The 24,418-nt window shown below is 32.2% G+C and overlaps 2 protein-coding genes across 6 annotated transcripts; both read left to right on the top strand.

Moving 5' to 3' along the window:
* Nucleotides 1-1,056: 1,056 nt before the first annotated feature.
* LOC105250133 lies at nt 1,057-13,293 on the top strand. Of its 5 annotated transcripts, none has more exons than XM_025414570.1 (5): nt 1,057-1,301; nt 3,138-3,225; nt 10,393-10,523; nt 11,543-11,747; nt 13,060-13,293. In XM_025414570.1, the coding sequence occupies exons 2-5, from the start codon at nt 3,154-3,156 to the stop codon at nt 13,276-13,278; spliced, it is 627 nt and encodes a 208-aa protein (XP_025270355.1). In that variant the 5' UTR covers nt 1,057-1,301; nt 3,138-3,153; the 3' UTR covers nt 13,279-13,293. The 5 variants fall into 5 exon arrangements, with proteins under 5 accessions (XP_025270355.1, XP_025270358.1, XP_025270357.1 ...); XM_025414573.1 differs by lacking the exon at nt 1,057-1,301 and adding an exon at nt 3,331-3,404; XM_025414572.1 differs by lacking the exon at nt 1,057-1,301 and adding an exon at nt 3,331-3,410.
* Nucleotides 13,294-17,863: 4,570 nt separating this feature from the next.
* On the top strand, nt 17,864-20,726 carry LOC112639701 (uncharacterized protein K02A2.6-like). Its single transcript, XM_025414567.1, has 3 exons — nt 17,864-19,999; nt 20,126-20,429; nt 20,648-20,726. Exons 1-3 carry the CDS (start codon nt 17,905-17,907, stop codon nt 20,724-20,726), a joined length of 2,478 nt encoding a protein of 825 aa, XP_025270352.1. The 5' UTR covers nt 17,864-17,904.
* Nucleotides 20,727-24,418: the final 3,692 nt, after the last annotated feature.

Genomic DNA, 24,418 nt, shown 5'->3' with positions numbered 1-24,418 from the left:
CGAGGCAGGAAACAAAATTACCAATGAGATACTAGCAAAAGAGACAGACATAGGCCTCCCATGTAGAACTTCTCTCTCTACAGCGGGCCCTCGCCTGTCTATCGCGATGCTCAGTCCAGTGTATATGTCGATGCTGGGAAGGTACCTACTGTGGTATAAACTAGTAGAAAGAAGAGAGAGATTTGTTTTTCTGACTTACAATTTCCAATTCGTAATTATTGTATGATATGAGCCATGTATGGGCGCAGCACACACTTTGGCATAAGCGCATAACCATAAGTATAAGGAAATTGATTGGTCCCCAAGTATATGCATAAGAAAATGAACCAATCAATTTTCTTATGCTTATGGTTATGCACTTATGCAAAAGTGTGTGCTGCGACCTTAAGGAAACCAGCGGCAAAGGGGATTGCCCATGGACGTAAGAAATACTGGACAAAGTGTATTGCTGCGGGGGTGAAGCTCAAAGGGTGAGGGGAAAGAAATGTCTACTGCAACGGAATATGAGGCATGTAAGATGGCGATGGATATTAATTTCACGGAGTGATATTTTTGAATTTCTTAATATTCAAAAATGATTCGGAATAACACAGCGATTTCAGATGATAGATGATTTCACGGAATCTCTCATATTTTATTCGATTTACGTCCGTGCGACGTGAAAATAGACGCTAAATCTGATGCATTTAAGATGGCCGCGACAATAAACCCCTTACCCCTCAGATTTCACTCCCCTCGTCTAAAAGAGTACTTTATGCTCTGTCCAGTATTTCTTACGTCCATGCGTGTAAACGTAGTCCCTGGGCGTGTTCCAAAATTCACTGCCAGCGCTGAAAATCTATAGTTCACGTTACGTATATTATATATTGGGTCTGTTCGTTTTAGCTGCACTGCTGCACTAATGTAATTAGTTAGAGTAAAAGAAAGTATGTTTGTCTCTTTCTAACTTATAGCACTAGTGCAGCAGTGCAGCTAAAACGAACAGACCCATTTTCAGCGCTGGCAGTGAATTTTGGAACATAGGCATTGTAGGCTGCGGTTGGGAAGACGATCTGGATGCTTTGAAACATCATTCTATCTTTATTTTCATGGAATGTAGAACAAAGATAAAATGATGTTTCAAAGCATCCAGAACATCTTCCCGACCGCAGCCTTTATATACAAAACAACATATTATGATATTTTATTTTAATTAAGATCAAAATCTAAGAAAATAAATTTATTTATCTGAATTTTTGAGGGAAGTGCACTTCCTCAAAATACATCTTTTTATATGAAAAACATCTTGTGTGAATAACAAGGTTTGTAAAATTGCTTAATACTGTGAAAAAAATTCAATGATTTAAAAATTTTAGATAAATAATTTATATCAAACATAAAAATATAAAAGTATGCTGTCATAAAAATTATATACATTTATAATTATATAAATTTATAATTTTTTTAAATGAAATTATTGAATGTAAAATTTATTTCTTTGATGTTACATTAGCTAAAATTTTTTATATGACAAGTAAGTTGTTAGATTCCTTAGAAGATTGAAGAAAAAAAGGACTTTTTATTTTCTCAAATAGAATCATAGTTTTGGTAAATACTTATACTTAATTTGATCTGCTCTATTTAAATTTTAATAAAAATATATTGAATCGATACATTTTTGCATAAAAAAAATTTGAAAAATAATCATTACTTGACAATATAAAAACAGTCATTAAGTGTAAAAAATGCTCCTTGTAAGAGTAAGGAAATTTGTCTAAACAATGAAATACTGGCGATATGCTGTAATGAAAAGCTATATGAAATTTGAATGAAAATAAATACTTCCATGTGTTTATTATTTACTGTTTGTTTATTTATTATTTAGTAAAGTTCATATCATGGTGATTTTAATGCAATGAAATCCATAATTGTATAATTTCACAAGTTTATAACATTCCATGCAAAGTGACATACAATAAAATGCAATGAAGTCTATAATCATATCTAAATTCTAGATCATCTAGAATCTTATATAGATTTGGGACTGTCAATATAAATCAAAATTCATTCAACTTTGCTTTAAATATATGATGAGGTTTATATTTATACAATTTCAATTATATGATATGTTTGTAACTTTCCACATGAAACAAGATTTATATTGATCAATGCTTTCAATGCATGATAAAATAAAATATATATATAATTCCATATGGATTTGCAACTTTCAATATAATATTAAATTCAAATATATACAAGAATAAACTTCTAAAGTATACAAAAAGATGCAGTCCATATGGAATTATATAAATATTAAGATGATATATAATATAAATGTTAGATCTCATCACATACTGAAAGCACTGGTCGATATGAGTAGACTTTGCTTTATATGGAAAGGTATACCTATATAGAATTGTACATTTGTAAAATTGTAGCATTTGAATGTCATTTTTTCCATAAAAGTTTTAAACCTATGTGAAATTATATAATCATAGAAATCCATGGCATTAAAATTAGGTGATAAACTTAATACAAATTCAATAAACAATAAATAGTAAATGCTTGGAAATGTTTATTTTTATTCAAATTTCATGAACTTTTTTATTGCAGCATGTATTTATATCGTTATTTCATTAATATAACAAATTTTCTAATTTTTATAAGAGATATTTTTAACATGTAATAATTCTTTTTATATTATCGGGCGACGATTTTATTTTTCAAATCTTTCGATGTTTTTATATAAAAACATGTATTATGTATATATGCGAATAAAACATTTCAATAACTGTCGAGGATATTAATTTACTTTAGAGGAAAAATATACTTCAGAGGAAAGAGTACCCTATTAGACATAATTGTCAAAAATTATTTAAGGAATAATAAATAGTCGGAATTCTATGTGAAAAGTGTCTTTAAGATATGGAACTCTTATAGAACTGTCAAGAACTATCATTAGAACTGCGAAAAATCATCAGCATAGAATTTTGACTGTTTATTATTCCTTAAATAATTTTTGACAATTATGTCCAATAGGACACTCTTTCCTCTAAAGTAAATTTTTAATATCCTCGACAGTTATTGAAATGTTTTATTCTCAATATATATATATATATATATATATATATATATTGAGAAAGAAATTTATATTTTAGGTGATTATATAAAATAATGTTCTCGAAAAATGTCAAGACAACATTATTGTGTGGTTCAAAAATACTGAGCAATTCTTTTATGTTTGAGGTATGTACATAAATAACAGATTTTTATTCTTTTATAAAGGGTGTCCCATTTTAAAAGTTCTACCCTCATAACTTTTAATTTTGATTGTAGAAAAAAATGTTTCAGACAAGTTATATGGCTTGAAGGGGGACATAAGATGGTGTCATTAATTTGACATGGAAGAGTCACCTAAAAATCATGTAAAGGTTACATCCAACTTTTTAAATGGGATACACTATATGCTTTTGCATGTTCTTATAGTTCATCTCGAGAGCTTTCCAAAACACTATAATTAAGTTAGTTTTCATTAAGTACCTTCCGAGTTATGAAGCTTGAAATCATTCCTTAATTTTACATAAACCGAAATATATCTAATAAAATATTCATTTTTCGATTATCTTACCTTAATACTTTTATGTACAAAATAATGAGAGGAATCAATTGGTGTAAGAAAAAAAACACATAGTTGCTTCGAAGAAAAAATATATAATTGTTAATTGCTAATTACATATTTTTTCTTAAAAATAGCCATATAACTTTTGTCTGAAACATTTTTTTCTACAATCAAAATTAAAAGTTATGAGGGTGGAACTTTTAAAATGGGACATCCTGTGTAGATGTTTATTTTTATAAAAAATTCGCTATAGATTCTCTGTATAAATAGCCTTCTAAAATAATGTTTTTAAATACATAAAAAAAAATATAAAATTGCAAAAAATCAATTATATTAAAGTATAGTTATAAAAAATATTTAAAAAAAACTTATGATATAATATGTATGTTTTTATTAACATATCAAATAATGTAAATATACATATAACTTTAGAAGCTTATTCATTTGCTTATTTTAGAAATAAATAAAAAGTTTAACATTCAAATGTGTGTGTGTGTAAAAGATATGTATATAACATATAAATGGGGGGAATTTGTAATGATGAGAGAGCATTGAAATATTTGCATAATTTTATAATATAAAAATATATATAATTATATTTTTTATATATATAATTATATTTTTTTCATAATTATAATTACTTTAATAATATAATTTATCAAGTGACACGATAGCATCGCAATGTCAAATATGTAAAAGAACTGGATTTGATCATTGAGAGTATTGTTTTCAATATATCGTAGCTTAGCCGAAATTTTATGGTAAATAAACTTTCGATTAAAATATCTCAGGAACTGAAACTACAAATGAAAAATCTAATAGCACTTTTCTGATACAATGTAGGTACAAGCTTTCGAGTGCCAACAGTTTGAATAAAATTGGTAATCAATCTATAATATGATAATCATATACTAGAATATTTCTTTGGTTCTTCAACTTTCAATTTTGCGTACATGTTCACACCCTGTTCATATACAGGGTGTTTCATTTTAATCCGACCACCTAAATTTCTCGGAACCTAAGCAAGATAGAGAAAAATGTTTTAGACAAAAGTTGTATGGTTTCAAGGGGGACATAAGATGGTGTCATTAGTTTGATCTTGAAGGACACGCGAAGGTCAGCTCCAACTTTTTAAATGGGACACCCTATATGCTTTTGCATATTCTTGTAGCTCATCTCAAGAGCTTTCCAAAACACTATAATTAAGTTAGTTTTCATTAAGTACTTTCCAAGTTATGAGGCTTGAAATCATTTTTTAATTTTACATAAATCGTAAAATATCTTGTAAAATATTCATTTTTCGATTATTTTACCTTAATACTTTTATGTACAAAATAATGAGAGGAATCAATTGGTGTAAAGAAAAGACATAGTTATTTTTAAGAAAAAATATGTAATTGTTAATTGCAAATTACATATTTTTTTTCGAAACAACTCTGAGTTTTCTTTACACCAATTGATTTCTCTCATTATTTTGTACATAAAAATAAAAGTATTGAGGCAAGATAATCTACGGTGATACAAGATATTTTACGGTTTATGTAAAATTAAAAAATGATTTCAAGCCTCATAACTTGGAAAGTATTTAATGAAAACTAACTTAATTATAGTGTTTTGGAAAGCTCTTGAGATGAGCTACAAGAATATGCAAAAGCATATAGGGTGTCCCATTTAAAAAGTTGGAGCTGACCTTCGCGTGTCCTTCAGGTGGCTCTTCAAGATCAAACTAATGACACCATCTTATATCCCCTTTGAAACCATACAACTTTTGTCTAAAACATTTTTCTCTATCTTGCTTAGGTTCCGAGAAATTTAGGTGGTCGGATTAAAATGAAACACCCTGTATATAGAGTGTATGAAAACTTCGAGTTCTCGAAATGTGAAGGTAGATTGACTCAAATTAAAAAGGAAGGTCCTATTTGGGGAAAGGTAATTAGGTAGTCATTAAAGCAGAGCTCGGCAAGAACTGCACATTTCGGCCGATTTTCAGCTGGCTCCGCCTAGCGCGTCCCCCCTTACCTCGCCGTCCCGCGCAAAGCCTACGAGCCGCTCGGCGCTCAGGAGCGGGCGTATGGCAATAGCTTTCCACGTCACCCATGAGGTACTATTGTTGACGCGTTTTTTTGAAGTGGTATCCTCAGTAGACCTAATCCACTGATGAAACGACCCTTTAACTAATTGCACGGAATTATAAATAATAATTGATATGATGAATATTTATGACTTTCGGGATTTTTTACAAGAGAGATCAGAAACATTTATTTGCATACGGCATGTAGCGAATCGCATAAGACGTGATAAACTTTATCGTCTTATGTAATTAGTTAAAGAGTCATTTTAGTCATCAGTGGATTAGGCCTACTGGGGATACCACTTAAAAAAAACGCGTCGATAATAGTATGGGTGACGTGGAAAGCTATTGCCATACGCCCGCTCCTGAGCGCCGAGCGACTCGTAGGCTTTGCGCGGGACGGCGAGGTAAGGGGGGACGCGCTAGGCGGAGCCAGCTGAAAATCGGCCGAAATGTGCAGTTCTTGCCGAGCTCTGCATTAAAGTATACAGGGTGTCAGGAAATGTTTCGCAGTCCCGAAGTGTGAAGATAGATTGGTTCAAATTAAGAAGAAAGGTCTTATACTATTTTGCGATATTCGCAATAATTAATGAAAAATTAATTAAAGAAGATCGGCCAATGTGCGTGGCGGTGAAGGCGCAGTGAGACCGCTCACTGTAACATAATGGCGGCGCGTGACGATTGGGGAGGGGAAGAGCCTTCGCCTACACACTCATCGCTCTTCTCCTCTTCAATTATTGCTTCGCCACGCGCTGTCATTATGTTATAGGAAGATCGCCTTTGCCGCCACGCGCTTCTAGCCACGCGCATTGGCTGATCTTTTTTAATTAATATCTCGAAATTTTACGTAGTTCTTGTAAAATGATATAGAATTTTTTAATTTAGCGAGATCTACTTATGATTTTACTTTGTTGCGAGATAGCTGGAATTCCTTGTATATATTACTTCACAAGGAGTAGACTAACAAAATGAAACGCCATTTTATAGAAGAAACTTGTCAGTTTTATTACCATATGTATGAAAAAAATATATAATATTTTAACAATTTAAAGTTAATATAGTATTTTAATAATTTAAGTAACATATTATAGAAAGATATACGTTTTCAAAGTGTTGTCTATCTGAATTAGCACACAATTATACAATCGGAAACTTTAAAACACATTATCAAACATGTTTATAGAAATGTTCCGAGTGTATTTTTTAATATTATTTATCAGTTTTTTAGGAGAGGAATAACAATTTACACATTTAGACTTACTTTTCCCCAAAACTAATAATTGCTTTTAAACATATCCATTAAACCAAAAATGAACTTCATCCATAAAAATATTCTGTTTTTTATCGAGTTTCTCATTTTTGAAACATGTCAGTTATCAATTTGCAAAATTGAACTTGTTTTTTTCACTCGCTTTCGTTAGCAAATGATATGTAATGATAAGGCAGTTTGCTGTAATTTGATAACATTTTCCACAATCTTTTGGAGAATTTCTCACTTTAAATTCATGAATAGCTTTACGAATTAAAGATTTTAGATTTTCTTCGAAATACTTTCCAACGTCAAATGTTTTGTCTGTTGTAATGGTACAAGATGGAATGGATAAGTTATATCTACGATTATTCAAAATGCCATACATTCGAAAATTATCAATAATCCTGTAAAAAAATATTGGAAAATAAAATCTCAGATTACCAGTTTTACGTGTAAGATAGATTTGATTATGGCACGATTTTAGGCAGAAAATATTTCTTGTTAAGTAACCTGTTAAATCTTCTAGTAATTTTATTTTATCAGGACCAGGTTCGTAATTATTTAAATTTAGCACTAGAAAAGTGGATAATTAATATAATACAATTTATTTCAACTATTAATATTGCTGTTTAAAGTCGCATTCTCGAAATTTTAAATGAGTTTAAAGTTTTAAGTTAAAAAATTACGACTTTAGTCAGCATGGGAAACGCTTTATAGATCCAGCCTACTATAATATCTATAAAATATAACTATGAAAAATTATGAAAAAATAATTATGAAAATTATTAATTAAAAAATATTTAAATTTTTTATAATACTTTCTGCAACTTTTTCTTATATATTATGTTCTTTTATTTGTTTTAAGTATGGAATATATATAAGTATTCTTCTTCACTTATTTGATTTTTTAAATTAATGAAACTATGTATATCTGGACCATGTACATCTATCATATTAATAAATGATTTGCAGTTATTATCCTCCTCCTATTTCTTTGCATCGACAGTACGTGTTCTGAGTTTAAGATATGTCATTTCAATTTTTGTTGTATTTCCATAGGTGTAGGATGATCATATCCACTTCCCATAGATCTTGTATCGTATATAAAAAGAAATTTCCTAAAAAATCTTCATTATATTTAATTTTTTTGTTAATATATATTTTACATCAAATGCTTTAGACGAGTATTTTTCTTGTATATGTACAAACATTTCCAGCAATGATCTATTGCATAATAAAATCCTTTTGGAATTGCATTAAACATCTTTTGCCAACTCGTATTTCATTAATAAACTCTACCGAAAATGGTCGATTAAAACCGATTAAAACAAAAAGTAATTCGAATCGATCGGAATTTCTGCACCGAAAATACGGTATTAAAGCAGATTGATTATATATATATATATATATATATATATATATATATATATATATATATATAATACTTGGCGTATTTTTTTTACCTTTGTAAGGTTTATTTTTAGAGGGATACCTTTTGGATTAGTATAATATGTGCGATTAGTGTAGTATTTGATGCAACACGATGGCATTGTTTCTGCAAATAAAATATGTTGTACATAAAAAAAGCTTGGCATAGTTGACTTGATTTAAATAATTTTTAATAATTAAAAAATCATGGCTTTATATGTGAAATATAAATTTGAATTTCACGGTAAATAAAAGTCAGATGCGGATAGTGCGTTAGCGATTCATCGAAAATTAATTTTTTTAAAGTAATTAATTATTTAAAGTGATTAAAGTGCTAATAGTACATAATTAATTATTTTCGAAAAATTAATTTTCCATGAACCTGATGTACTGTTATTCGCATCTGGTTCTTATACCGAGAAATTTAAATTTAAATAATTTTTATTTTACTTACCTAAATTGAACTAAATAAATAAGAAATGAGTCCTTCTTTTCGCTTCTTTTCACTTTCTGATTCTTCAAATACTTCAATCTCATCTTTGTTTCTCTTTCAAAAAAGTAAAATATCGTATTTTAACAATAACGGCGGTCTTTAATAACTAATCTGCCATATTGCTAATAGAAATGTTGATTTCATGATTTGAGGCAAATCTCTAATTGGTCAAAGGGCAGTCATTATTTTGAATTACTGCGCATCGTCGGGAATGGTACACCTTATTTTCTTACATTATGGATATAATCTTGAAATCTAGCGCTTTCTTTGCTTTTTTGTTTCAAATAACAGGTAAATGTTTATTATCTTTTATTTCTTCTTTTATTTTCATCAGGACTTCTTAATTTTTATTATTCCAAAATGTGTATATTCTAGCAGTCAAGGTATTTGTTTGATTTCTATTTTTCTTTCTTTCGTGTCTTTGCGAGTTGTTATTCCATAAAATTTGCCTTTTTTATCCGAGGTTTGACACTACTAGGTGCAATTTACTATTTTACAGGAGATGGGATGCTTTTCATCTAGTGGGAAGTTTCTCTAGCTTCCCAATCTTTCTGTTTTTTTGTTCAACCTAATTTGGGAGAATCTATGACAGAGTTTGCGTCAGAGTGTGTTCAATATATTAAGTTTTTTTTATTCTGTATGTAACAATCTACATTTAAAACTTACTTTACATGAATTTCCATTTATTAATAACTTTAATAAACAATGAGTGACAAAAAGCATAGGCGTTAAATTATTTTAATTTAATATAAATTATGAAACTATCAATATTTTAACATTAAACCAGTCTATTATATATTTTTTCACTCAGACAGCACAGGACATCCTATGGACATTCATTTTATGTTCATTTTATGTTCATTTTACGTCCGCACGTCCATGGACATAAAATGAACGTCCATCGTACATCCGATTTGAGACATCCGTTAACGGCGAATATTTGGACGTCCACAAGATGTCCGGTCTTGGAGATCAAAGTTCCGCGCGAGCACGCGAAGATGTGTTAATAATTCATTCGTTTACCGCTACGCGACGTGCGATGCGCTATCTTTCTCGTATTTAAGTTTTAGTTATGAGAATTATATAAAGTTTGCAAAAGGTAACAAATAAGATTAAAAATATACTGTTCAATTTAATTTCTGATCTAAATGCGCGGGTTTCAGATATTAAATTGATTTTATAAGTCGGACAAGTAAATGTCCGGCGAATAAACGAAAATAATCCGTTCATTATCTATTTAAAATGTAAAATGCAATATGCAAGTATAAATTATAAATAAAATTTTTATATGAAATTTTTACGTAAAAATTTATATAAAATGGATAAATTATATTATTATTTAGGAATTAAAACATGTCCACCAATTTCATAAACAAATATACCACGGACGTCCATTGAATGTCCGAAGAATGTAAAACGGTTCATTTGTGGATATCCTCAATATCCTTAATGATCCTCTTATAGATGTCCTTCGGATATTTATGTGCTGTCTGGATATTTATATATATTGATATTTTCGATTTTTTAAAAATAGGTTTTTTTTTATACAGGCAGCAATATATTGGGCAGAAAAGGGACATCGTGTCGTTTATATTACGCCAAGCCCTCTAGCAAAACGACCAGTTGTTTGTCATGATAGAAATAATCCAGCAGTTGCGACTCTCGATCTAATGAGATTTATGTAAGATTTATATATTTCCTATACAGAGTGTTCCATATTTATTACAAATATAAATGAAATATTTTTTATAATTCGCTACTATTTAATAATATATATAAACAGATGAAATATATAGATAAAAGGTAAAGGTTAATATTAGGGGATTCATCTCCGATGAGCTTTACCTTGACATATGTTATCAAGGTCACTATCCTAAGTAACATGTAAAAGATTTTAGCTGTTCCTCGTTGTTTATTAAAAAGTTATAAACAAAAGAAGTTTTACGAATTTCACATAATTTTCGGTATCATGTACACGCACCGGCAGGACTGGTGTCCCGCTATGCTTGTGTTGACGCTCACTGATGTCACACTCACACAAGCGAAGCGCGCATGTACGCGAGCCGGGCAGCGGGAGAGAAAGTGGGAGTAGATTAGTGGGGAGCATTCCAATCCGTCCTTCGCGCACGGCATAAGAGCGAGAAAGAAAGCACTATGAGACGTGATATCGAGTTAGTGGTGTCCGATAGCCGTCTCTCTCTCGCTCGGCGCTCGAACGAGAGAGTGCGAGCGAGACAGCTATATACCGCGCGGGACATCGCGCTGTCTCTATACACATCTTGCGCGCTTTAATATCGATATCGATATATTTTTCATTTCTTTCTTTAACGGAGTTAAAATGCGATTGAACCGCGTGCACCGGCGTATTCATTCTATTAAATTAAATAATAATTATAATTTTCTCTTTATATAATATTATATTAATTATATTATATTATATAATATAATATTAATTATATTTTATAATATTATATTAATTATATTAATTATATTTTTTATCAAGTTTAAGAGATACGTAACTGTTTCTATTAAAATGGAAAACTTTACATATATACATACACGTATATACAAATTATAATAGGAAATTTATTAATATAATGTATCTTTTTTGAGAATAAATAATATAAAAACTTTAATACTTTATATTCAATACAATTATTAATATATACATGTACGTATCATTTTAATATTTATTTACAGATATCTGCCAGCTTATGAAACTTTTATAGAACAACTTGTGAAATTGCATACTTATGCAGCTGTACCTTCTGTGCTTTTGATAGACGATTTGGATAATTACTTCAATGATGAAGCTGTTAAAAATGTTTCATTTATGCACATTGCTAGAACTTGTGCTTTGATATCCCATTCAATGAAATCATGTTCACGAATTTTAAAAATGAATGTAAGTACTCGGTAAGCAAAATGCGCGCAATTTGCTAGCAGATTGGCGACCGTTATGTCTGCAATAGGCTCACGATTTGCTAGCAAAACCTGTTTACAGAATCTGACAGCAGATTGTCAGCAAAAACCGAGCAAGATCTGCGAGCGCGTAATCTGACGGCAGATTGGCAGCATATCCCGAGCAGAATTTGCAGCTTCTAATCATTCATATAAATATGTAATATAAATACAACAAAATTGACTATTATAGATTATTATAGATGCTATCGGTTATTATAATTTTCTTCTAATATAACATATAGTATGTAATATACAGGGTGGACCAAAAGTCTGGATACAATCGAATATTTTATATAGAATGCATTTTAGAACAAAATGCTTTAGACAAAAGTTGTAAGGATTAAAACGATGTATTTGACTGTAATATCCATTTGACATTGAGTGGTGTCGTCAAGATCAGGGCAAGGTCAATGGTTGAATTTTTTAAATGGAACCTCCTATTTTTCATTGCATATTCTTGTAGCTTACCTCGAGAACTTTCCAAAACATTATAATAAAGTATTTCTTCATTGAATACTTTTCGAGTTACGAGGCTTGAAGTAATTTCTTAATTTTACATAATCCGTAATATCTAGTAAAATATTCATTTCTCGATTATCTTGCCTCAATACTTTTATTTTTATGTACAAAATAATGAGAGAAATCAATTGGTGTAAAAAAAACACATAGTTGTTTCAAAGAAAAAATATGGAATTGTTAATTGCAAATTACATATTTTTTCTTAGAAACAACTATGTGTTTTCTTTACACCAATTGATTCCTCTCATTATTTTGTACATAAAAGTTAAGTCAATAAAAGAGACTTCGTCAATAAACGGTTTATTGACGAAGTCTCACATGGACGCATCAGCTTCTTTCAAATTTGAATTTAATTAAATAACGTTTTTTGTATTACGTGATTACGTGGTTTTACATGTTCACCATTAATGTTGTCTTCTGATTATTATTACATCGTGTATACTTGATAAGGACCACAACCACATGGTCGAAACGTCGTATTAATAAACTTAATTTTTTGGCTAGTTTGGTCGACTACAATTTTTCTATTGATCCTTTGATTACTATTTAAAATATTTTATTTAAAATATTATGATATTTTAATTGGAAAATATTAACTTTTTGTTTTATTTAAAAAATATATACATGTAAAGAATATATGTAAAGTATATAATATCTACAAATATTATTCTTCATATTTACATTAATAAAATCTAATTTTATCATTTATTATTTATTTTATCATTTTTTTATAGGTTTATGTGTGTGTTTGGACCAATTCGATGCTTATTAATAATTTCCTTCAAACAATCTATTTTCGCAATATCTGGAATTTTACAGAAGAAGAAGATGGAAAAATAATATTAGTGGAAAAATTTGCTATTGGACTATCATTGAAGTCATCATACAGATATCATAAATTCGAAGATGGAATGCGTGTTCTTCAACAAATATGCAATTCGATGGAAGATTAATGATGTATTTTTTAAATAAATTTATTTATTAATAATAATTTTTATTTTTTTCCCGTTCCTTAGAAAAAATAGTATAAAAGTGAAATACAAATTTTTAAAAAATGATACAGATTGTCGTGGGAAAAGTAAATAATATTTTAGTGTCATAGAGCAGATAAGAATAACAGAATTTTTTTTTCTGTATATGTAATACGTCATTTGTCAAGATATTCGTCTTTCAAGTTATGATTTGAAAGTATGTTTTTAAATAACTTTTATACATTGCAGATTTTGATAACATATTCAAGTTCATATACATATATACATTTTTTCATACTAAGTAAAAATTTTTAACATAATGTGATTTTTGATACCGTGTCATTCAGCTAGAAGCGAACTACGTTTAATTATTCTAAACTATAAAATTTTAAAGCTAGTAAGTTTTTTATTTTTACATATTTTTAAAATTTTTCATATACTATTTATAAAAAAAATATTTTTTATTTTGGAAAAATTATTCTGAAATAAACATAGCAGGAAAAGCTTTCCGCACTTACCATTCCTTCCTTACTGCTGCACCGCGCGCCTGGTATAAGGTCACAGTCTGACAACTCTCGTCGCCGCTTCACGCAGATTGCCGATCTTCTTTAATTAATTTCTCACTAATTATTGTGAAGATCGCAAAACAGTAGAGGACTTTCTTTTTTAATTTGAGATCTACTTTCACACTTCGGATATACAAAAAGATAATCTGTATACAGGGTGTTTCCGGTATCGTGTAACAAAGAAAAACCATAAATAAATCTTATTAAACTGAACTAAAAAGTCATTAATTAAAAAAAGTCTGCTAATGCGCGTGATGACTAGAAGTGCGCGGGAGAAAAGCCGTCCCACTGTAATTTGATACTAGGCACGTGAAAAAGTGGCGGATAGGGTGCTCTCCAAAACATGATGGCGACGCGCGGCGCTTCAGCATTACGTTGGTGAGTAAACCCCGCCCACCGCTATTTCTTGTATACATATTTTCAAGATATACTTTGAATATCTCTTATTAGTACATACATTATTTTTTGTGTATTCTCAGGATGTACTTTTACTATTTTTTATAGTATATTATTTCTTGTATATTCTCAAGATATAATATTACACGTGTTTGCTTTGCCGCTGTCATGTCAGCTCGTCCTTAAAGTCGATCTCTTTAGCAAACATAAACACTCTAGAATATTCTAGAGTCAGAAACCGTTACAATGAGTCGTTAATATAATTTAAGTTCCTACAATATATATATGATTGGATCAGGTTCAAAATCCATACATAATTATGTTTACAGAATTATGCAATGCCTACTAAAAGTTCCGGGACGGTCGAATATTTCATAAACTATGCACTTTAGAAAGAAATATTTCAGATAAAAGTTGTATGGCTTGAAGGTGGCCATAAGATGGCGTCATTGGTTTGACCTTGAAAAGTCGTTTGAAGGTCACGTGGTCACGAAGGTCATCTTTAATTTTTTAAATGGAACTACCTATTTTTTATTGAATATTCTGGTAGCTCATGTCGAGAGCTTTCCAAAACACTACAATTAAGTTAGTTTTCATTAAGTACTTTTTGAGTTATGAGGCTTGAAAACATTTCTTAATTTTACATAAACCGTAAAATATCTTGTAAAATACACATTTTTCGATTATCTTATCTTAATCTTGTAACGGTACGGCCTATCCCGATCGCCACAGACTGGCTCGCCGGTTCTAAGATTCGGGAGTAGGTAGGAGAGTCAAGCTTGCGAGTCCTCTTTATTTGAAACCAGTCTTTATTAGGCAACTACTTATCCTAGATAGGGTTACACAGGTTATCCTACGAGAACTTATCCTACGAGAACTTATCCGAATAGCGAGAGCTTATTCTACGACGGTGCGCAAGTACTTATATTACTAACTTAGTCTATGGACGACTACAGGTAGCTTAGCCTAGGCGGTCAGTCGCGATCGCGGAGTTCACCGTACGGCGGTGCGCGGAGGCCGAGTGCCGGGCAAACCCAAGCGGCGGAGAGGTCAAGCCCGTCTCCGTCGGCGTGCACGGTCAGGAAGCCGAGTGCCGGGCAAACCCAGGCGACAGAGAGGTCAAACCCGTCTCCGTCGGCGTGCACGGTCAGGAGGCCGAGTGCCGGGCAAATCCAGGCGGCGGAGAGGTCAAACCCGTCTCCGTCGGCGTGCACGGTCAGAAAGCCGAATGCCGGGCAAACCCAGGCGGCGGAGAGGTCACACCCGTCTCCGTCGGCGGGAACGGTCAGGAGGCCGAATGCCGGGCAAACCCAGGCAGCGGAGAGGTCACTCCCGTCTCCGTCGGCGGGAACGGTCAAGATGAGAGACCTCGGTTATTTCCCGAGGTTCTGATCGGGTCGGAAACTGAGAGGAATAGGTATCGGTCTGTCGCGCGAGCCGGCTTATATACTGCTCGAGGATCTCCCACGCTTGCGTGCATCTGGGAGGGAGTGAGACTAGGTGGGGACGTCCATAGGCGGAATCGCGGGTGGGTGCCAGAGGCGTCGAGTTAGGGTCAGGAATTCACTTCACACGCAGGGAACTGTTCCATTTAACATCTTTATTTTATAAACTCAGGAACAGTATAAATCATGAACAAAATAATATGAACAATGAGTGAATAGAATATATAACTGAGGAACAATTTAACAATACTATATACAAGGTACTTATTTATAGTGATGACGCGAGGGGGTCGTCACAATCTTAATTTTTATTAAACTAAATACAGTAAAGGTCCGTACGATAAATCAACAAAATTTCATAAAAGGCTTAAGGGACCAACGCAAAGGTAAAAGATGCGAAAATAAAAACGGTTATATTAGTATAATAACCTAATAAAACTTTTATTTAAATCAAGTGACAAACGCTGCGTTTCGACCCAATTCGGGTCCTTATCAATGTCAAATCGCAAAATACCAGTAAGCAAAAATAAAATTCAATATAACGGTCATTAATAATGTTGTGGATTAGGCTCAAGGAGTACGCACAACAAGAGACGGAATAGACGGTTATACGTACGTGTAAGGATATACCATATACTTAAGTCTTTATAAAACTATCAGTTGTATTCCTTCCCAGCCTGATTGTGAATTAAAACCCTCATATAACATGGTGACAGCGGTGTAAATTGAAGAACAGACATAGAAAAGAGAAAGAAAACGAACTAACCTAAAAAATAATCATAATGGAAACGATTACAATGGGATCGTTGTGTTGAATTAACATCATTGTGCACGGCTGGTGATATGGCAATTAATTGGAGAAAATTCAAGAGACAGTTTCTTACATTTGTCAATGCTTATTACGAGGAGGCAACGGAAAGTAGAAAAGTAGCCATATTACTACATTCGGCGGGGAGGATGCTGCGGAAGTGTTTGAATCTTTTCAACTAAATGACGAAGATAAAAAGAAGCTAGAGATAGTACTGAGAAAATTCGATGAACATTATGTACCAGCAACAAATGTGACATATCAACGATATCTCTTGTTCAATCGACGGCAAGAAGAAGGGGAAGCATATGAACATTATATGACTGCTTTGAAAAATATAAGTCTAACATGTGAATTAAGAGAATTAAGAGGCAGTTTAGTTAAAGATGCATTCATCAGTGGAATACGAGACAAGAAGATCCAAGAAAAACTACTCAATACGATTGATATTGATATTAACAGAGCTCTTCAGATTTGTCGAACACATGTGACAGTAGCTGGTCAAGTTCAAAATATCAAAACTTTAGATGATAAAGAAGAGGCAAGCCTGGCAATCAAACAAGAAGCAAATATAGAAGTGCTAAAGAAGAGTAAAGGAAGAGATACAGGGGAGACCAGAATTGATATGAAAAACAAGTCAAGAGATAATATCAATCAACAAAAGAAGATCGAGTGCAAATACTGTAGCTACAAACATTGGTATGGAAGATGTCCAGCGTTTGGAAAAGAATGCTCAAAATGTAACAAGCGTAATCACTTTGCTAAAGTGTGCCAAGCAGAGAAGAAGAGACCGGTGGATACTATAGAAGAAAGAAATTTGGAGGAAGACGAAGACGTAGAGTACATGGTCGAGGAGCTTCAAGTCTCAGCTGTTTGCGATACAAAACAAAGCTCCAAGGAGTGGTATATTGTAAGTTTATTAGTTAAAGGACAAAAAGTAGAATTTAAATGCGATTCTGGTGCGCAGGTTAATGTCTTAAGTCTCAAACAATGTATACAGCTAGGTATTAATCCTAAAAAACTGGTAAAAACAAAGTCAGTAATTACGTCTTTTACTAAAAATAGGCTACCGGTTGTGGGCAAATGTAACGTACCGTGTAGATATAAGAATATTGATTGTCTGGTTGAATTTTACGTAGTGGATATTGACTGTTTTAATATTCTAGGCCTAAAAACTAGCGAACAGTTAGGATTCATTGTCAGAGTGGAGACAGTGTCAAAGGATGGAGATTGCTGGGTTCCTGCGGAATATAAGGAGCTGTTTGATGGTCAGGTGGGACATATACCGACATAAGTCACAATTAAAGTAGATCCCAAAGTGGCACCGATAGTATTACCAGCGCGAAGAATTCCATACGCATTACGACCCCATGTAAAGGCAGAGTTAGATAGAATGCAAAAAATGGGTATTATTGAACCAATTACCGAACCTACGGATTGGGTTAGTCAGATGGTTATAGTAAGTAAAAAAGATGGAGATTTGAGAATTTGTCTGAACCCTCAACCGTTAAATAAAGCTATTAAGAGGGAACATTATATGTTTCCTACTATGGACGAAATTGCAGCTAAATTGGTGGGAGCTAAATATTTTTGTAAGTTAGATGCACAATCGGGATTTTGGATGATACCACTTGATAAGAATAGTTCTAAATTATGTACGTTTCAAACAGCTTGGGGAAGATATGCTTTTAAGAGGCTACCTTTTGGATTAAATTGTGCTCCAGAAATTTTTCATAGAATTATTTCACAAACTTTTGAAAATATTGAGAAGGTGGTTTCCTTTCAGGATGATATTCTACTGTGGGCAAGTACAAAAAAAGAACTGCATAGTGTTCTAATTAAAGTATTACAAGCAGCCAGAGCACAAGGCATAAAGTTTAATCCAAAAAAGTGTATTTTCGGTACAGAAACGATTAGTTTTTTAGGTCATAAATTTTGTCATAAAGGAATGTCGGTGAGTCAAGAAAAGATCAAAGCAATTAAAGAAATGAAAGATCCCACAAATAAACAATCACTTCAAAGAGCCCTGGGAATGTTTAATTATATGTCAAAATTTATTCCAAATTACTCAGCAATTTGTGCCCCTTTAAGAGATTTGTTAAAAATAGATAATGAATTTGTATGGACTGATAGTCAAAGGAAGGCATTTCAGTTATTAAAAAAACTAATTACTCAAGCCCCAGTGTTAGGATACTATGATCCTAATAAAAAGTTAACGTTAAGTGTAGATGCAAGTTCGATAGGATTGGGGGCTACATTAATTCAAGAGGGTCAGCCTATTGCATATGCATCACGAGCATTAACCGAAGTACAAACAAGATATTCACAAATAGAAAAGGAATTATTGGCAATATGCTTTGGGGTTGAGAGATTCAGACAATATATCTGGGGACGAGATGCAATACTAGTGGAAACAGATCACAAACCTTTAGTAGGAATTTTCAATAAGCCATTATACAAAGTTCCAACGCGATTACAAAGAATGATGTTGAGACTTCAACCGTTTCGTCTGACCATTAAACATGTTCCAGGCAAATATATGTACATTGCGGATACATTGTCCAGAGATTTTTCAAGAACTAGTTGTGATAGTAGTGATAGTCAAAAGGACTTTGATGAAGACATAGAAAAGCAAATAGCAATGCTAATTGAAAATATACCGGTAACAAAGGATAATTGGAAACTAATTTCACAAGGTTATCTAGAGGATTCGTTATTAACAAAAGTAAAACAATACATTTTGAAAGGATGGCCTACAAATTATAAAGAGATTGAGGAGAAGGTGAAACCGTTTTTTGAATTCAAAGAGGAGTTAGTGGTCATTAAAGAAATAATCTTTAGAGGGGATAGGATTTTAATTCCAACAGCCTTAAAAAAATACATGCTGACTAAGCTGCACACAGGTCATCCTGGCATAAATAGAATGATCAAAAGAGCTGAAATGACGATGTATTGGAAAGGAATAAATCAGGACATAAAAAAATATGTGAAGTCGTGCAAAAGTTGTCAGAAATTTCAAAATGGTCAAATTAAACAGATAATGAGATACAAAAAAGTTCCAAAGCTGCCATGGGCAGAGGTAGGCTGTGATATATTTGAGTTAAATCAGAAATACTATATAGTAGTAGTGGACTCATTATCAAATTTTATTGAGGTAGTATCGTTAAGTGATTTGAAAAGTTCTACAGTCATTGAGAAATTGAAGACAATTTTTGCTAGACATGGCATACCGTTGATACTATACACGGATGGAGCGTTATGCTTTGATTCTGAACTGTTTAAACGATTTACAAAAAATTGGAGTTTTACCCATATTATGTCTAGTCCTCATTATCCAAAATCTAATGGATTAGCAGAAAGTGCGGTTAAATCAATAAAGAAACTATTTAAAAAAGCATTCGATGCTGGAGAGGATCCTTATTTGGCTCTGTTAAATTTAAGAAATACGCCTCGCGATAAAGTCCATTCTCCTGCTTCGCTTCTAATGGGTAGAAATTTACGAACCAACATTCCGTGCTCATTCAAAATGTTAATTCCTAAAATAACGTATAAGAAGGATCAAATAATATTAGAGCAAAATAAAATGTTATCAAAATAGTATTATGACAAAACAGCTAGAAAAGAGACTAAGTTCAAAGTTGGAGAACCAATATTATTTCAAAAAATGCCCAAAGCAACATGGACTCCAGGAACAGTCCAAGCAATTGGATCCACTCCAAGATCATATGTAGTTCAAGGTGAGAAAGGAGGAGTATATAATAGAAATAACATTCACATAAATTCAAGAGAAAAGTTATCTGATAAAAATGAAACGGAAGTGTCAGTACAGAGAACGGGTGATATTGAGAATGCAAGTAATAACTCAGTTGGTGGAAAAGAAAAGATCAGATCTAATGGGAGTAAGCAGGAAGGTTCACAGTATGTAACAAGGGCTGGACGCACAGTTAAAAAACCAGAAAAATTTAAAGATTATTTATATATGAAATAGAAATAAATACAGTAATAATCGATAACGATAATAACTCTCACAATAGGATTAAGTTATAATAAAAAAAAAAAAAAAAAAAAAATTTAATTATAATGTAGGCAAATATGTGATCTATCTGTAAGTTAGGAATAAGTACTACTTTGTTTAGTTTGTATGGCAAGATGCAATTAAAAGGGGAGGTGTTGTGGATTAGGCTCAAGGAGTACGCACAACAAGAGACGGAATAGACGGTTATACGTACGTGTAAGGATATACCATATACTTAAGTCTTTATAAAACTATCAGTTGTATTCCTTCCCAGCCTGATTGTGAATTCATTAAAACCCTCACATAACAAATAATAAGTGACGGAAAGACGCAAAGCAAAATAAATAGTGATAAAAGAGTCAAAAAAGTCAAAGTCAAATACGCAAATAACGGGCGAATTTAAACGCACAAAAAGCGCAACGCAATGATGAGCAAACCCATGATCCAAATTCTTGGTGTGCCATGACAAAAACCATCGCTTCACCCTCGAAAAAACGCACGCCGGCAAGGAAACCCAGTCACAAGGTCCACAAACATCTCATTAATACAAGGCAGTCAAAGATGCCTAGGTCGATGACCAGCCAAAATGCAATGGAGCCTAATGTGTTCTGATTAAACCTTAATTAGGGTGGCATACTATAAAAGAGAAAAACAGCAAAAAATGTGTAAACCCCCCTAAATGACATTAAAAACCCCCAAAAGATAATACGGGAATCAATTTATTAAAATAAAAAAAATAAAAAAGTTATAAAGAATAAATTACAAAAGTAAGACAAAGAATAATACGATGTGAAACGATTAGAAATAGTTAAAAATGCGTACCCTTCCCTAAAATGAAGGTAAGTAGAATACGGAAATCCTTCGAGGAGAGAGCAATACAGGCACGACACAAACTCTCTAATCGACAGCGCCGGACTGAGAGATACGAGAACGCAAAGAGGCGACGCAAGATCCCAAAAAAAGGAAAGAGGGAGAAAGAGAGATATCCCCATCAGGATGAAGGATAAAGAAATGATGAAAGGTAACATTTCGAAGAAATCATTGTGAGGATTTCTTTATGATTGGCAAATATATCTTGTCAGGAACTCCGTGTCACTCTGGACGTTTATACCGTGATTCTGATTAGAAATATGTAACATTTCCGCAATTAGTCTCTTTTTATATCCCGGTTCTTCTTCTAAAATGGAGATGTTCGCCCAATCAAATTCATGACCCTCCATTCTATGAAGGGACACAACCGAGAGAGATCCCGATGTCTTGTTGATATCAGAGCGGTGTTCCTTGATCTTAGTTATTAGTTTTCTCTTCATCTGACCCACATAAGAAGCATCACGATCTAGACAGCTAATCTTATAAATGACATTAGAATGGTGGAGATCAGGTAAAGGATCCTTATGCAATCTGACGAGAGAATTCAGTTTGTTGTTCACAGAGTAAGCTAATCTTCTATTCGTATATTTCTTGATATTCGAAATGAAATTTTTGGGAAAACTTGAGGAAAAAGGAATGGTGAAAAAAGGAGAAAGAGTAGGAGAGGAGGGAGTATGGAAATGCGAGTCAACGTCATTGCTCTTAGTAAAAATTAAAAACTTGAGTCTTTGAGTAATCGTTTGAAAAATGAAATGTATCGGATAACCATTGTTCAATAAAATTGAGATGATAAAAGAAAAATTATCGTTATGAAAACGCGGATGTGAAAGTCTAAAAATCCTGTCAGTCAAGCCGATAACCATTCCTCTTTTATGTGACAGAGGGTGGGGTGAAAAAAATGAAAGAAGTCTCCCTGAAAAAGTCCTGTACCAATTGAATTCAATGTAATTCTTGTTAATGATAATAGTAGTGTCCAAGAAATTTATACTACAATTATTAGAATATTCAATGGTAAAACTCAATCTGTTGTGAAGTGAATTAAACACTTGGAAAATGTGATGGATAAATTGTCACAAATATGGAATTGTTAATTTGCAATTAACAATTCCATATTTTTTCTTTGAAACAACTATGTGTTTTTTTACACCAATTGATTTCTCTCATTATTTTGTACATAAAAATAAAAGTATTGAGGCAAGATAATCGAGAAATGAATATTTTACTAGATATTACGGATTATGTAAAATTAAGAAATGATTTCAAGCCTTATAACTCGAAAAGTACTCAATGAAAAAATATTTTATTATAGTATTTTGGAAAGCTCTCGAGATAAGCTACAAGAATATGTAATGAGAAAATGTAGGTTCCATTTAAGAAATTGAAGGTGATCTTCATGTGATCTTCAAATAACTTTTCAAGGTCAAACCAATGTATTATCTTATGTCTCCCTAGAAATTATACAACTTGTTTGAAACACTTTTTCGATTTTTCATTATTTTCCGAAATATTTGTCTAAGGAAATTAAAATGAGACCCTGTATATATATACACGGTGGGCCATTTTAATCGATGCACTCGAATATCTCGAAAACAGCACTCTTCAGAAAGAAATGTTTCAAACAAAAATTATAGGGTGTGAAGGGGGACATAAGATGGTAGCATTGGTTTGACCTTGGAAAGTCATTTGAAGGTCACATAAAAGTCACCTTCAATTTCTTAAATTGAACCCACTATTTTTCATTACATATTCTTGTAGCTTATCTCGAGAGCTTTCCAAAACACTACAGACAAATGTTTTTTCATTAAATACTTTTTGAGTTATAAGACTTCAAAGTTTGCAGTACTTCGATATAAAATGCAAAATATCTCGTAAAATATTTAGTTTTCGGTAGTCTTACCCTAATACTTTTATGCACAGGATAATGAGACAAAACTATTGGTGCAAAGAAAACGTATGATTGTTTATGATAAAAAATGTGTAATTTGCAATGCACTTTTTGTTATAAACAATCATGCGTTTTCTTTGCACCAATAGTTTTGTCTCATTATCCTGTGCATAAAAGTATTAGGGTAAGACTACCGAAAACTAAATATTTTACGAGATATTTTGCATTTTATATCGAAGTACTGCAAACTTTGAAGCCTTATAACTCAAAAAGTACTTAATGAAAAAACATTTGTCTATAGTGTTTTGGAAAGCTCTCAAGATAAGCTACAAGAATATGTAATGAAAAATAGTGGGTTCAATTTAAGAAATTGAAGGTGACTTTTATGTGACCTTCAAATGACTTTCCAAGGTCAAACCAATGCTACCATCTTATGTCCCCCTTCACACCCTACAATTTTTGTTTGAAACATTTCTTTCTGAAGAGTGCTGTTTTCGAGATATTCGAGTGCATCGATTAAAATGGCCCACCGTGTATATATTTATATTAATATTTATTTTATTACAAAATTTAAAGTTTATAATGTAAAAAGTACAAGTTTTAAGGTGAAAACTTAAATATTAGCTGGCTATAAGTGTCCGCTATATTAATTTTCCACCAATATTACGCATGCGCGACCACCATATTACATAGTTTTTGGGGACATTTTATGTACAAAATTAATAGGAGTTAGCGATCTAGTTATAGTATAGATATCTGTGATGGGAGGGGGGGGGAGAATCGCTTCTAGATATTCTCAGTGTTCGCGTAATCGTTTTCGGATATAGTTTCATCAAGAAACTGTAAAATGATTCGCGCGATGGTAAACACGTATCTTGCAACCTGTCAACGGAATCGATGTATTCGTACGGAAAGATGCCTTTCCGTGTTAATAAATTGAAATGTTGGGTGGATAAATTTTGAAATTCCGATTTTAAAATTTTAAGTTTATCTTTATCTAAAAATGATGCAATTTATTGAGACTCGATGTAATAAATTTGTATGAATCGATAAAATGTAATTTTACATGATTTTTCTTCTTTAAACATGTTTAAAACTGTATTACAACGTAACAATATTACTACTGTATGCGATATT

This window comes from Camponotus floridanus, unplaced genomic scaffold (genome assembly GCF_003227725.1).
Source record: "Camponotus floridanus strain SB8 unplaced genomic scaffold, Cflo_v7.5 scaffold83, whole genome shotgun sequence".
NCBI classification, from domain to species: Eukaryota; Metazoa; Arthropoda; class Insecta; order Hymenoptera; family Formicidae; genus Camponotus; species Camponotus floridanus.
The sequence above is the reverse complement of the archived record's forward strand: the minus strand, read 5'-3'. Positions and strand labels throughout refer to the sequence as shown.

Excerpts from the sequence above, each read along its gene's own strand:
- LOC105250133 (XM_025414570.1), top strand. The coding sequence starts at position 3,154 with ATGTTCTCGAAAAATGTCAAGACAACATTATTGTGTGGTTCAAAAATA. Across the intron at positions 10,524-11,542 it reads CTCGATCTAATGAGATTTAT|ATATCTGCCAGCTTATGAAA; the intron begins GTAAGATTTATA and ends ATTTATTTACAG. Across the intron at positions 11,748-13,059 it reads CACGAATTTTAAAAATGAAT|GTTTATGTGTGTGTTTGGAC; the intron begins GTAAGTACTCGG and ends ATTTTTTTATAG.
- LOC112639701 (XM_025414567.1), top strand. The coding sequence starts at position 17,905 with ATGCAAAAAATGGGTATTATTGAACCAATTACCGAACCTACGGATTGG. Across the intron at positions 20,000-20,125 it reads TCCTGCTTCGCTTCTAATGG|CTAGAAAAGAGACTAAGTTC; the intron begins GTAGAAATTTAC and ends ATGACAAAACAG. Across the intron at positions 20,430-20,647 it reads AGTAAGCAGGAAGGTTCACA|TTTGTATGGCAAGATGCAAT; the intron begins GTATGTAACAAG and ends TACTTTGTTTAG.